Genomic DNA, 14,261 nt, shown 5'->3' with positions numbered 1-14,261 from the left:
TTTTAATACCTGGAATTGAACTCAGGGGCACTGGATCACAGAGCCACACTCCCAGCCCTACTTTGTATTTTATTTAGAGACAGGGTCTCATTGGGGTGCTTAGAGCTTTGCTGTTGCTGAGGCTGGTTTGAACTCTCAATCCTCCTGTCTCAGCCTCCCCAGCTGCTAGTTTTATAGACATGTGCCACCACACCCAGCCTCCAGTGGTATTTTATTGTCACAAGCCTTGCAACCCACACCTGTGGGCAAAGAGGTGAGAACAATGCTTCCTCATCTCCACTTTCTTACCATGCCCAGGGCAGATGAAGGCTCCCCTGAGTCTCCCCATGGACTCACATGGGCACCAGCAGGCATGTTCTCTGAGGAGCAGCATGAATCCTTGAGGCTAATTTCTTCCCGAAATGAAACAGTAAAGTCAGCCCACATCTGTAGTTTAATTAACACAGAGATTCAGATGTTCACTAGGAAATGTTACTTAAAAACTTATTTATGTAAGTATATTCCTAATTCATTAATACGAGTTTGTGGCAACAAAAAAATAAATAAGTAAATAAAGAGATTTGCCAGTGGGATTGCATCAATTTCATGAAAATGGAATCATCAAATACATTTCTCAAATAAAACCAGGCAGAAAAATCAATCAAAATCTTCAATTTGGCCAGGCACTGTAGTCCTGCCTGTAATCCCAGCTACAAGCCTGAGTGACACAGGAGGATCACAAGTTCCAGGCCAGCTTCAGCAACTTAACAAGACTGTGTCTCACAATAAAAAGGGCTGGGGATGTGGCTCAGTGGTGGACCAACCCTGGGTCCAGTGCCCAGTACTGCAAGCCACAAAAACTAACAAATCACCTTGCAATTCCTACATTTCCAAGCAAACAGAAGACCCTTGGCTGTCTTTTCCTGCTCAGTTCAACAGACAGGCTGCACCAGGAGACACAGAGAACACAAGAAACAGAAAACATGCTAATTGCCTGACAGCAACTAGAGGAAGAAGCAGAGGGCTTAATGAGTCCCAGGGCTCCCAGTTCTGTCCCAGGAGATGGGGGGCAAGTTTGTGCTCTAAACTTGCTGAGCACATTCTCCCCCAAACAGGGATCTTGCTGCAGTTCCTTTGTGTAGGTCCCCAAACATCGACTGTCCATGCTCTGAGCACTGAGCTTCCCACACTGGATGTGATGGGAGCATTTAGTCATTTAGTCTTAGTGTCTGCAATGGGTCCTTCTTCTTCCCCTTGGTAGATCCCAACGCAGAGTTCTAGAACACAACTTAGAAATACTGAAATTTATTCTTATTTCTCTAATATTACAGTAAGAAGAATAATAAATACGTCACATGAAAAAAACTAAGATTGTATAAAAAAGAAAAGAAATACTGCTACAGACAGGAAATCAGCAGAATACACAAAAATGGAGAGTTGGATATTCCCAATAGAGGATTCAGTGCTTATAAATCACCAGAATAAAACGTATAAGGCCACACAAATGTGGGTTGGGAATAAATTATTTCATACTCTTTAGAGCAGAGAGAAGGCATTTCAAGTTAATGATCATGCACAAACATATTTCACTACAATTATACCTTGAGAGTGTGAAATCTACAGAATAACTATTGCCTAACTTATCTTCACCTCAGAAAAGTCACCCATCAGGTTGTATATGAGTCTAGACTGACATCTGTGTCTGCTGGGGTCAGCTCAGCCTGCTCTGCCCTGGTAGACCTCCTCCACGCCACAGGCACAGCCCCATCTCAGCTCCCAGACCTGCCCCGGCTGCTTGTTGGACCTGCAGCCCCTTAACTCACATCTTCTTCCCTCATATTTTCTATTTTTACAGAAACACAGAGTCTTTTAAAAAGTTTCCTAGAGAAGTTAAACTTTTATGACCTTAAAAATATTTATTTGGGCTGGGGATGTGGTTCAAGCAGTAGCGCGCTCGCCTGGCATGCGTGTGACCTGGGTTCGATCCTCAGCACCACATACAAACAAAGATGTTGTGTCCGCCGAAAACTAAAAACTAAAAAATAAAACATTAAAATTCTCTCTCTCTCTCTCTCCCTCTCTCTCTCTGTCTTTAAACAAAATTATTTTAGCCTCTCTGTGAATGACATTTGGGTTAGCGACAATATTTTACTTTGAAAATTTTCAATTTCAATTTGTTGGTGAGAAACTGAAAACCATTGAACTTCTGGTCATTTTAGCCTCTGCAGAAGCTTATGGAGAAATTGCTTTCCTTGTATATTATGAATAGTAAACCATCTTCACCACCTTGCTGTGGTCTCAGGAAGCCCTTTAATGTGGTAATACCTGACTTTCAGAACTAAACGCTGTCAACTGATCCCATTAGTGATTCCTTTCCTCTATTTCTACTTTTTTAATATTTATATTTTTAGGTGTAGATGGAGCAAAAACAATGCTTTATTTTTATGTGGTGCTGAGAATCTAACCCAGGTCCCATGCATGCTAGGCAAGCACTCTGCCTCTGAGCCACAATCCCAGCCCCAACTTTTAAGACTACTGTTATTTAGTGTTCCATCTTCTGTATCAATTTTGTTTTTTTTCTTTTATTTTCATTTCTTTCTGATTATGGATTGTTTTTGGACTATTTCCTCACTCTAATCATTGAGCCCTTCTGTTGGATTTCTTACCATATTTTTAATTAGCAGGAATATATTTTACTTTGATGACTAAATATCTCTGCACATATTTTTATTTCAGCACATATGCTCTCTAATACGTCTTGAAATTGGCTTCCTGAGGTAGTTCTCCTTCCCACCCTCTGTGTGCGTCTTTCCTTTCCCTTGCTTGGCTTTGCTGTTTGCTGTTGCTGTTTGGGGCCAGTTTTTTGAGCACAAAGTGCCTCTCACATCGCTGGCCCTTGCTTCCCTGCTCTCACATGCCAGGGAGCCTCCTTCAAAGCTGTGAGGAGCAGCAAGACCTTTTCACAGACAGCTACATGGTATGTGTCAAGTGTGGATTCCCCTTTGATTTTGAAAATTTAAGAATACTGCTGTCTGGGCTGTCCTACCTGAAGGCCTTAGTCAGCCATCTACAGTCTGCTCTCTGGGGCTCTCAGCTTGGCTGTCCGTATTGCTGTCACACTGAGGGGTGAACCAGTCTCCAACTCAGGACCTCAGGACAGCACTCCTCTGCTGGTGGCTCCGCACCATGGCCATGCCTGGGTCACCCAGTGAAGAGACCTCCCACTAAAACTCCCAAGGAGAAGTGGGGGGCTTCCACAGCACACTGTAGCTACCTACATCCACATTTCTTCATGCATTCTCCAAAATAAAAACAATGAAAATGAAAGCAATCAAAACCACCCGAATTTTATGATGGCAGAGAAAGAATTTTTTTAAATTATTTTTGTTTGTTTTAATTGGTTATACATGACAGTAGGATGCATTTATGCACTTTGATGTATCATACATAGAAGGGATATAATTTCTCATTTTTCTGAATGTACATGTTGCAGAATCACATTGGTCCTGCAGTCACATATATACATACAGTAATAATGTCTGTTTCATACTACTATCTTTCCTATCACTACATCTCCTCCCCTCCCCTCCCTTCTCTTCCCTCCATCTAATCTAAGGTAACACTATTCTTCCCTAGTGCCTTATTCTGAATCAGCATCCACATATTAGAGAAAATATTTGGCCTTCAGTTTTTTGGGATTGGCTTATTTTGCTTAGCATGATATACTCCAGCTCCACCCATTTACTGGCAAGTGCCATAATTTCATTCTTCTTTAAAGTTAAGTAATATTCCATTGAATATATATATATATATATATATATATATATATATATATATATACACCAAATTTTCTTTACCCATTTTATCTATTGAAGGGCACCTAGGTTGGTTCCATAGTTTAGCTATTAGAATTGAGCTGCTATAAATATCGATGTGGTTGCATTACTGTAATTGCTGATTTTAAATCCTTTGGGTATAAACGGAGGAGTGGGATAGCTGGGTCAATGGTGGTTACATTCCCAGTTTTCTGAGGAATCTCCATACTGCTTTCCATAGTGTTTGCACCAATTTGCAGTCCCACCCAACAATATATGAGTGTACCTTTTCCCCCACATCTCACCATCATTTATTGTTGCCTATATTCTTGATATTTGCCATTCTGACAGGAGTGAGATGAAATTTTAATGTAGTTTTAATTTGCATTTCTCTAATTGTTAGAGATGCTGAACAATTTTTCATATATTTGTTGATCCATTGTGTTTCTTCTTCTGTGAAGTGTCTGTTCAGTTCGTTAGCCCATTTATTGACTGAGCTATTTGTGGGTTTTGGTGTTAAGTTTTTTGAGTTCTTTATATATGCTAGAGATTAAAGCTTTATGGGAGGTGCATGTGGTGAAGAACAACATCCACTTTGGGGATGACCTTGGAACTGACTCCGAGTCAGAAGACAAAGAGCACTGTGGGTCACCATGCAGAGTGGTCACAGTTATAGTTGCCCTTCTGAAAGAAGACCCAGCAGGAGAGAAGAACTGGGGTCAAGTCTGGGACCTGTCCATTAACACCTGGGCTGCAGGCAGTAGGGAAAAGTTTATATGTTATAAATTATAAATACATGCTATAAAATGTGAATAAATAATACTACAGCAAAAACTTAGCAAAAGCCCCCCACCCCAAAAGAAACTCAAGCACCAGACAAAACCCAACATAGCCCACAAAAAAGGTGACGGCCTGTTGAGCACCCTCTTCTGCAGATAGGAAGAGATTGCTATGACAGAAGCTCATCTCACACCTGAGCAGGTTTACTTCTCCATGCCCTTCCACCAAGGTGATGCTCTGCCCTACCTAAGACCCACCCAGAGCAGTGGCATTGGCTGACCATGGACTAAATCTCTGAAACCATGAGCCAAGATTGGCTTTTTGCTCCCCTACGCAGTTCTTGCCAGGTATTTTGGTCTCAGCGTCAAGTTAACACAGTAGATTCAGTAAACCTCCACACTGGGGTTGACTAGGGTGTATCTGGAAACACAGATGAGTGCCCTCTGCGTGCTGGAGTGAGGGACAGTGGCTGTGTCAGGACTGCACAAGGGGAATGGAATTGGGGGCAATCAGCTGTGCTAGAGGAGGCCTTCAGAAGCCTACAGCGTTGGCAGACCCTTCCCAAGTGGGTGCCTTGATGTTGGGGCTCACCACATGCCATCCTAAATTATGACTCTAAAGACCAAAATAGGCCCCCCAATATGCCCGCTGGCCTATTGATTCCAAGGTCATTCTTTTGAGCAACTGCAGGCACAGGAGTGGCTCTGAAGAACCCCGTTTGGGGAGGAAATTGTATCAGTAAAGGTGTCTTCCAGGAAGAGGGCTGCACACCACAACGCTGGCACTCGCAGACCTATCTGCACAGCAAGGCCACCCTCATTCCCTGGATTGCTCCCTTCCCTCCAGCATGCCAGACACCCACACCCTTTCTGTAGCTCAAGAGGCTCTGCCATCTCAGTTACCTGGCCATTCTCTAGGTCTCCACATGAGGGCGACTCCCACGCACATGCAAATCACTGAATAGCTTTTCTCCCTTAATCTGTCTCTCTTTGGTGGTGCTGGGGATTGAACCCAGAGCCTTGTACATGTGAGGGAAGCCCTCTACCAACTGAGCTATATCCCAGACCTCTCCCTTAATCTCTGTGTGCCAGTGTATTCCCCAGACGGTCTAGAGGACCTGGAGCTGGAGGGTTTCCTTCCCAGCACCTCCCGAGGCCTCTCTCTCTCTCACACCTCTGCAGTCTCTTCTTGTGCTCTGTGCTGTGCTGGGGTCCAGAAGGCTTCATCCAGTTTCCTGAGTTTAGAACCCTGTCCTTGATTCGGTGGGATGGTTTTCTACACTCCGCAGTGAGCAGAGTGCCCCCTGCTGGCCAACCTGCGTATGGCCTCTGATTTACAGTGGTCCTCCTGGGTGTGTCATCTGAAATCCCCAGGAGCATATGTAAGATTGCCCTGGCTCCTGGACTGTCCCATATCTGTGTCGGTGCATTTGCTGCTGTACTTGCTTTCAGGGAAAACAGGCATTTCTGTTGATATCCCTTTACTAGTGAATCTACCTGTACTGATATCTTCCTTTATCCAGAAATCATTGTTAAAGGTTGTCAGTAAACTATTCCTCCATGAAGTTTAAAAATGTCAGTAAATAATAAAGGGCCACTTTAAGAGATACTGCATTTCTCCCCTTCCAGCTGCTCATAATTCCAGCTGGCATATTTTCTCCATGGTCTCTGGGAGAAGGCTCTGACAGTTTTACATTATTGATTACATTATATGCTTTTGCTGAGAAGAATCATTCAGTGATAGGAATTAACATGAAGTAGGAAAACTATAGATAAGGACCACTGTGCTGGGCCTTAGGGCTCAGGCTTGAGAGGGACTGGGCTCAGCTCTGAGTGCAGCAAGTGGGGATGGAGTGGTGTGGGATCTGTAGGGAAGGTGGCTAAATCCAAGCACCAGCCTAAGGGACCTCTGGCTAAGTTGACCTAATGGGACGATTGCTGAAGCCTGCCCAGGATGGTCAGTGGCTACCTGTGGGAAGATGATCAGGGATCAGCCCAGGAATTTCTACCTAAGCAGATGTAGCAAGGGTTCTTTGCTATAAGTGCATTTCATAAGGATGAGTCATGATCCTGACTAAAGTTTGGCCAAGCAAACGTCCATGTCACCTGCAATGGAGCTGTAACACCTGTGCTTCACATGAAAGCTGAGCTTCATTGACACACTTATGATCAGCCCTATTTACACTACCTGAGGACTGTGGGCTTGCAGGAAAATGAAGAAAGCTAAGGAGAAGCGCTCACTTCTAGAGCAGTGATCACCGCCACTATGTTGCTGATGGCACACTGCAACTTCCAGGTCTGACCTTCACTGGAAAAGTGAAAAGGCAAGTGGGGACACCACAGCTACCTCCAAGTCACACCTGCTGACGGTGGGATGAAACGCTATCTTCGCTACTTCCTCCAGGTGGCGGTGTTGCATAGCTTTTGGCCAAAATCGCCCTTTCTATGGGCCAGGGCATCCATATAAGAGCGTTTCTGAGTCTGGAGTGATGGAAATTTAAGTATAAGGTCATAGTAGTCTTGTGTCTTTCTGTTACCATTATGTGAAATCAAACTCTTTTCCACCCAATGTCCCTGAGAAGCCAATAACTGTTTATCAGTGTTTGCATGTATTATTCCACCCAATATGTGCTCTTTTCTCCAATATGTTTGTCCATGTCCACAGAAGTCCTCCTTGAGTCAGGTCCAGCTCTGCAGTAAAACTGTGGAGGAACATGAGGCCTGTCCTCACTTCTGCCATAATCTCCTCATCTAGCAACTGACTCAGGTCCAAAAAGTAAGTGAGATTGTGATCGTCTTTCAGCTGGCTCAAGTCAGACCTCTTTTCAGCAGACCCCAGTTATTCTTGGTTTCATAAGCTTGGTGGGAACAACTTAGATGGCCCAATCATACATAGTCCTAAACTGGGATCAACTGACTATATGCACAGGTTTCTAGGTTCTAGCATCTAGTAGGCGCAGCATCTGTGCCCAGCCATGCTGCTGATACCACTGGTTAAGGGTGGTGAGTTCTGGTCCCTCCATGTTTAAGTATGGCATTAGAGAAGCACACCAAGGCAGGCATATAAATAGAGTTTATTTAAAAGGGGGTACATAGACTTCTGCAGGAGGGAGTAGGAGGATATAGCTGGTATCCCAGGAAGCGAGGGTGTCCTGCCTAGGCTTTCTGTGTTCTCCTGCTCTCTTCCCCTGGTATCTCCTTTCCTAAGTGCCTGACTAGGCCCAGGAGATGCTCAATGCATGGCCAAAAGGTGAGAAGAAGATGGTGGGGAAGGGCCAGATGGAGCAGCCCAGGAAACATTAATCAACAACTTTCACAACTCCCTGTAGGGAGGGGCAATCCCTGGGACAGGTTACCTCAGCAGGTTATCTTGATAGGGTGGAGGAAGGGCTCTGAAGGCCTTTCAGTCCCTCAGGGGACAGTCTCCAACTTCCCAGACTCACTCAAATTGGCCTTCTTGATGCAACCTGACTTACCTGTCTATCCTGACTGCCTGTCTGATTCTGGCTTCACTGCTACCTGCCTGTCCTCCCATCTTGACACCCTCTGTCCCTACTAGAATCCAGGAGCTTTCTTTATTACAGTCCTCTTCAGTGTGCCCAGGACAAAAGGGAAGCTTGCTGAAGGCTCTTCAAAGTGCAAGGAACCAACAGAGGAGGCAGGAAGTGGGGGCAAATTCAGTGACTCTGTCCTCAGTGAGCACCACCCCCATCTCTTGGAGGAGGTCCATGCACTTCTGTGCTGTTGGTCCAAAGTCAGAAGGTGGCCTTGAGCAGGATTCTGGAAACTTCCCTGGTACCCCAATAAAACTAGAGGGCAAGGAGGGGCATGCTGTCCTGTCCTGTCTGGGAGGACCCTCTCTCCCTGGAGACTGTCCCTTTTCCCTTTCCATCCCTCCTAATAAAATCTTGCCTGAAATCTTTCTGACTTGATGGCAAAAATCAGGGTTTGAAGGGAGTTCCCAGGGGCCCAGTTTCCCTGAAGGTCTCTGCTCTGAAACAGAGTTAAGCAAACCACATTTGTTACCTGTCTTGTCCTGGCCAGCCTGGAAAGTCTCACTGAATTTCCATCCAGAGGACAGGCTGCTCAAGGCCAGAGTCCCTCTTAAGGAGCTGGTGAACCTGGAGTTAATATGCTGGCAGAGTGACCACCAGACAACTCTGACTTCATCACAATAACACCCTTGAATGTCTCTCCCCTTTGCAACCAGCCCTCCCCTTCATTCCTTTTACCCTACCTTAATTGCTGCCCCATCTTAAGGGTGAGAAGTTCACTTGGGAGTCCAGATTTTACTCCTCCTGTTCTTGGCCAAGAATCAAATTCTCCTTGGTTTCTCAATTGGCATTTGATTCTGTTGCAACCAAAAGCTCAGTTCTTATGCCTATGCCAATTCAATAAGGAGGACATGGTTTTGAGAAAAGGGAAAAATAAATGTTATTGCTTTGCTGGCAAAGGAGAAACACAGGGGACTTCAGTCCCAGAAGCTGTGATTCTGCCCATCAGCAGGAACAGCAGGGGAACTTTAAAGGAGCTATTCAAAGGCTGCATTCCAGGAGTGCCCTGACAGGAAATCTTGGGGTGCCCTAGGGGTGTGTTAGGATTCACTTGTTAATTTGGGAGACAACCACTTCCTAGATAACCTGGCAGAAGTCTGGCTTCTGTGAGGCACAGATAACTCAAAGATAATCTTGTTCCCACCCCCAGTTAGGGAGGGGTAAAGGGAGAAGAGGAAAAGGAAAACAGTCCTTTTTAAAAATAAGCCTCAGAGCTATTTCAAAAGGTGCCCAGCCACTGTTAACAATGTTTTGCTTCTACAGTTCTGAGTGAGAAAGGACCCAGCCTCGGGGTCAAAACTGGCAACACTTTGCTCTCTCTGGGATATTTTTCCAGAGGCTGGGAGTTTGGCACCTTCCAAGCTGCGTGGGGACAAGGAGCATGGAGTCCACTCAGAACACTAGTGAGCTCCTTTCAAAAGGAGGAGGGTCCCAGGGGTCCAGGGAGCTCTGCCCCATTCCCAGGAACCTCTTCCAGGGCTGGCTCAGCTCCAGCAGGACTCCTGGGTTTCATTCTGGGGAGGGTCTCACAGGGAGCCCAGTTTCCCATTCACCCTCAGCCTGACCACATCCTTAATCACATCCTTAATCACACAGGGGACTTGCATATTCACACCTGGGCCCCCTGAAGCCCAGGAAGCCCCTCCAGGGAGCTCTGGTTTGGTTCCACTTAACCCCACCCCAGGGCTGGTGCCTTGTGACTTGTGGTGTGGAGAGGAGGAAATGAGAGGTGGGGTGGGGACAGCACACCCCCTAGGAGGTGAGGGAAGAAACAGGGCTGGGAAGGGCAGTGGTGGCAGAGGAGCCTGGGCCACCTTCTCCCACCTCCTTTCCCTGGTCTGTGCTGTTGTCCTGGCTCTTCCCTAGAGGTGTCTGCCCTCAGGGCAAAGGTGACCTGCCCCTAGGTCCTCAAAATGTGACCTGAGTCCCAGGAGTGTCACCTGGGGGATGAGGGAAGTGCAGACCCTCAGCCCTCCCAGGACCCCTGAATCAGAGTGTGCCTCCCAGCTCTCAGGGGTTCTGTGTGCACAGCAAGTGGAGGAGCCCTGGGGAGTCTCCACCTGTCAAAGGCTGTAGAAGTTTCACACTTTGAAAGTTTCTGTGCAGTAGGAACCTCAGGGACTGGAGTCAGAGAGGCCCTGGGTAAATCCTGGTTCTCTTCTTCTGAACAAATCTCCTGATGCAACCTCCACATCTCAAGCACCAAGTGGGTACAGTGGGAAGGATGCCAGTCACACTGGCCTCTCACAAGCACAGAGATGAGATGTCCTCGAAGCACCAGGTGGGAACCTGGCAAACACCAGGTGCTTCTCACAAGCAAAATTAAAACACAACTGCAAAATCATCATGCTTCAAGATGTAAATGATTCAAAATCAATGTCACATGTGAAAATCTTCATGAATCCAGAGTGTTAATCCAGACATGAATCCAGACATCAGAGACAATGACCATGTTTGGGGAAGAAGATGTTACCGGTATGGGGCCTTCAGGGAAACTGAGACAAGGGAAAGACTCCGAACTTTCAAAACCTGACTCTGTGATCACATCAGAAAGGTTTCAGGCCTGTCAGTCAGAGAAACAGGCATGACTTTACTGAAGGGATAGGAAAATGGGGAAGGGAACACTCTCAAGTGAGAGACTCGGTCCACTCAGAGAGGAAAGGGACAGTGTACCATTCCTGCACTCCAGTTTTGTTGGGGTCCCAGAGAAGTTTTCAGAAAGATCAGTCCAGGTCCACCTCTTGACTTTAGATTGAAAACAGGGTGACATAAGACTTTTAAGTCCCCACTATCATGGCAACCCTATGTCACCTTGGCCCATGCTGACCGCTTCTAATTGGATACTTTTTTTTTTGTACCTAGGATTGAACTCAGGGGCACTAGACCACTGAGCCACATCTCCAGCTCTCTTTTGTATTTTATTTAGAGACAGGGTCTCACTGAGTTGTTTATAACCTCACTTTTGCTGAGGCTGGCTTTGAACTTGTGATCCTCCTTCCTCAGCCTCCGGAGTTGCTGGGATTACAGGTGTGCATCACTGTGCCCAGCCTGGATTCTTAACTATACATTCTTACAGGTTTTATGGTTAGGAGGAATTATGCTTATCTTTCAGAATCTGGTCTGGGAAAAGGGTCATAAAAATCACTCCCTTCAAACTCTCTTGGGTTCCTCTCATCAATGCTAATTCCTACCTGCACTTCCATGCAGATAACAGGTAGTTTGCTGATGAATTTGACATATCCTGTCCACTTGGGCCAGGGAGGGCTGCAGGGAAATTGCTTTTTGGCAAAGAAAGCATGGGGGGGGGTGTCAGCCAGTGGGCCCATCTTATAGTCATCCTCTTAAACTTGTGTACCCACCATACTCATCTATCTGTCCAACAAAGGGCAGAAATACCATGTAAGCCTGTGGTGCAATATGGGAGAGAAAACACCACTGAACTCAGCCTTTGATGCCATCCAGGAAGAGACAGTGGTTCACACCAAGAGCCCAGAGAGAGCTGGGGGATTCTAGATAAAATGCCTATGTGAGAGCACAATATGAACTAACAATAAACTACAGAAGCAGAACTCAAGAGAGGGCTGCTTCCAGCGAGGCCCTAATAGGAGCTGGTGGGGTGAGGTCTGCACACCTAGGTGTGGGTGACAGGCCCTGTGCTGTTCTCTCATAAAACACACAACACTGTCCACAAACAGGTTTCCAGAAGGCCAGCCCTGCTAGGATGCTGAGAGCTGTAGGCTGAGACCAGTTCTGCTCCACAGCTCAGAGGCCAGCAATGGCCCCACTGCAGCTGACCCTGAGGCTGGATGCTGGGCAGTCCAGGGCCTCACACCTTGCCCCACTTTCTGTTCCCCAGCAGCAACCTTCTCAGTGCCCCCTTCACCTCCTTGTTTCTGAGGGTGTAGATCATGGGATTCAGGAGGGGGGTGACGATGTTGTAGAAGAGGGTGAGGAACTTGCCCTGGTCCTGGGAGGACCTGCTTCCTGGCTGCATGTACATGTAGATGATGTTCCCATAGAACAGGGAGACCACGGTGAGGTGGGAGCCACAGGTGTTGAAGATTCTGTGTCTTCCTGAGGATGACTGGATTCTGAACACAGCCCTGACGATGTGGCCATAGGACACCAAGATGAAGACCAGGGGAGACAGCATGATGCCCACGGCCAGGACAAAGACAGTGCCTTCTATGGCCACTGTGTTGACGCAGGCCATGCGGATCAGGGCTGGCATCTCACACAGGAAGTGGTCCACCTTGTTGTGCCTGTAGCGGGGTAATCGTAGGGTCACTGGAGACATGACCAAGGAGTTGGCCATCCCACAGCCCCAGGCCACTGACACCAAGCCCAGGCAGAGCCTGGAACTCATGATCACCATGTAGTACAGGGGCTTGCAGACGGTCACGAACCTGTCATATGCCATGACAGCCAGCAGCAGACACCCCACTCCACCCAGGTCCAGGAACAGGAAGAGCTGGACCACGCAGCCCACATAGCTGATGGTCTTGTTGCGGCCACTCAGGTTGTGGAGCAGCTGGGGGATGGAGCTGGTGGTGAAGCTGAGGTCCAGGAAGGACAGGTGGGTGAGGAAGAAGTACATGGGCGTGTGGAGCCGGGGGTCCAGCCAAGACACCAGGATGATGGTGCTGTTGCCCACCAGGGTCAGCAGATAGGCTACCAGGATGACCACAAAGAGGACCCTCTCCAGGTGGGGGCGGTCAGAGAAACCCAGGAGGATGAAGTGGCCCTGAGTGGTGCCGTTGGTCTTGTCCATCTCTACTACACCTGAGGAGAGGTGTCAACACCAGTAGTGACAAAGGCTGATGCTGGAGTATGGACTCCTCGCCAGGATTAAAGGAGCACAGAGCAGGTTTATTTACTCACCTAAGCCCTAAACACTGGTGTGAAGGCTCTGCTATGATTACTGTCTCCAAATTATTGAAAAGGAAACTGAGGCACCTGTGGGTTAAGTAAATGTCACATGTGTAGGGGCAGAGCTGGTCTGCCCCAGGGAATGTGCCTGAAATCTTCATCCCGAATCCACCCCGTCCTCTGTCATTCCAGAGAGGAAAGGCACACACCTGCCAAGCTCCAACCTCTGCTTCTTCCAGAGCCACAAGTTCCTGAGCTCCTGTCAAAACCTCAGAGGCACAAAAGATCACTCCAAACAATCACCTGGTTGGGATTAGGAAATACCAATGCAGCTCATCCTTGAACATCAAGGTCCACTTATGCACAGATTTTTAAAAAATATATACAATATAAATATACACACACACACACACATATATGGATGTGTGTAAACATAGAAGTTTCTGTGTGTGTTAAATAAAGCTGATGTGTCATGCAAACAGAGAACATGAAAATAATCCTTTTTTAAGAAAAAAAAGTCTACAAGGAGAAATTGTACTAACATATATCTAAGCATAAATTGAAAATACAGTAATTAAAACATAAGTGGCCTGAGTGACGTGACATTTGGGGCAGAGGAGGGGGTTGTAGATCCCTGCTGTACTCCTTATGCCAAAACAAACCAAATTACATATTTAAACATTTAAAAATGTTCAACTACTGCAAGAAAGTATGAAGTATTTTCTATTTTCCTCCTCATCTTGGACTTGAGTAGATTTCACAAGTCAAATTTCAGTTCTTAAAAATGTGAAATAAAATATGAATAAATCTGGATATATTTTTTAAAGAATCTCTGCTTCTAACGAAGTCTGGAAAATGACAATGGTAAAAGACTACTTTGTAAATTTTTTTTTCAAAACGTTGGCAAGAAAAACCTATAATAACATAGAAATCAGAGAGGACTCGGAACAGCTCGCTAGACTATAAGTGATTCACAACCCAGTGACTTGTAGGTGCTAGGAATGTTCCCACTGATGACTAAGGCTATACAAATTGGAGCATAAAGTCCTTTGCTTTTTTGATAGGTTAATCTAAGAGTTGAAAAATGTGGGTGACACCCAGAGTTTAGGGAAGTGTGGGAGAGGAGCAGACTCATGACACCTGCTGGGAGTTACCTTAGAGTAGTGCCTTTGGTCACATTAGTTCAAATTTAACCCAAAACATCACTTTTAAAAAACGGGAAATAAACATCACCTATTTCTCTCCAAAATAAATAAATAAATAAT

The 14,261-nt window shown here is 46.2% G+C and overlaps 1 protein-coding gene across 1 annotated transcript; it reads right to left on the bottom strand.

Moving 5' to 3' along the window:
* Positions 1–11,953: 11,953 nt before the first annotated feature.
* On the bottom strand, positions 11,954–12,898 carry LOC144254581 (olfactory receptor 2W3-like). Its single transcript, XM_077797923.1, has one exon. It carries the CDS (start codon positions 12,896–12,898, stop codon positions 11,954–11,956), a length of 945 nt encoding a protein of 314 aa, XP_077654049.1.
* Between the last annotated feature and the right edge of the window lie 1,363 nt (positions 12,899–14,261).

Source organism: Urocitellus parryii, chromosome 1 (genome assembly GCF_045843805.1).
Source record: "Urocitellus parryii isolate mUroPar1 chromosome 1, mUroPar1.hap1, whole genome shotgun sequence".
Taxonomy (NCBI): Eukaryota; Metazoa; Chordata; class Mammalia; order Rodentia; family Sciuridae; genus Urocitellus; species Urocitellus parryii.
The sequence above is the reverse complement of the archived record's forward strand: the minus strand, read 5'-3'. Positions and strand labels throughout refer to the sequence as shown.

What these genes read in the sequence shown, in the direction of transcription:
- LOC144254581 (XM_077797923.1), bottom strand. Translation starts at nt 12,898, where the DNA reads ATGGACAAGACCAACGGCACCACTCAGGGCCACTTCATCCTCCTGGGT.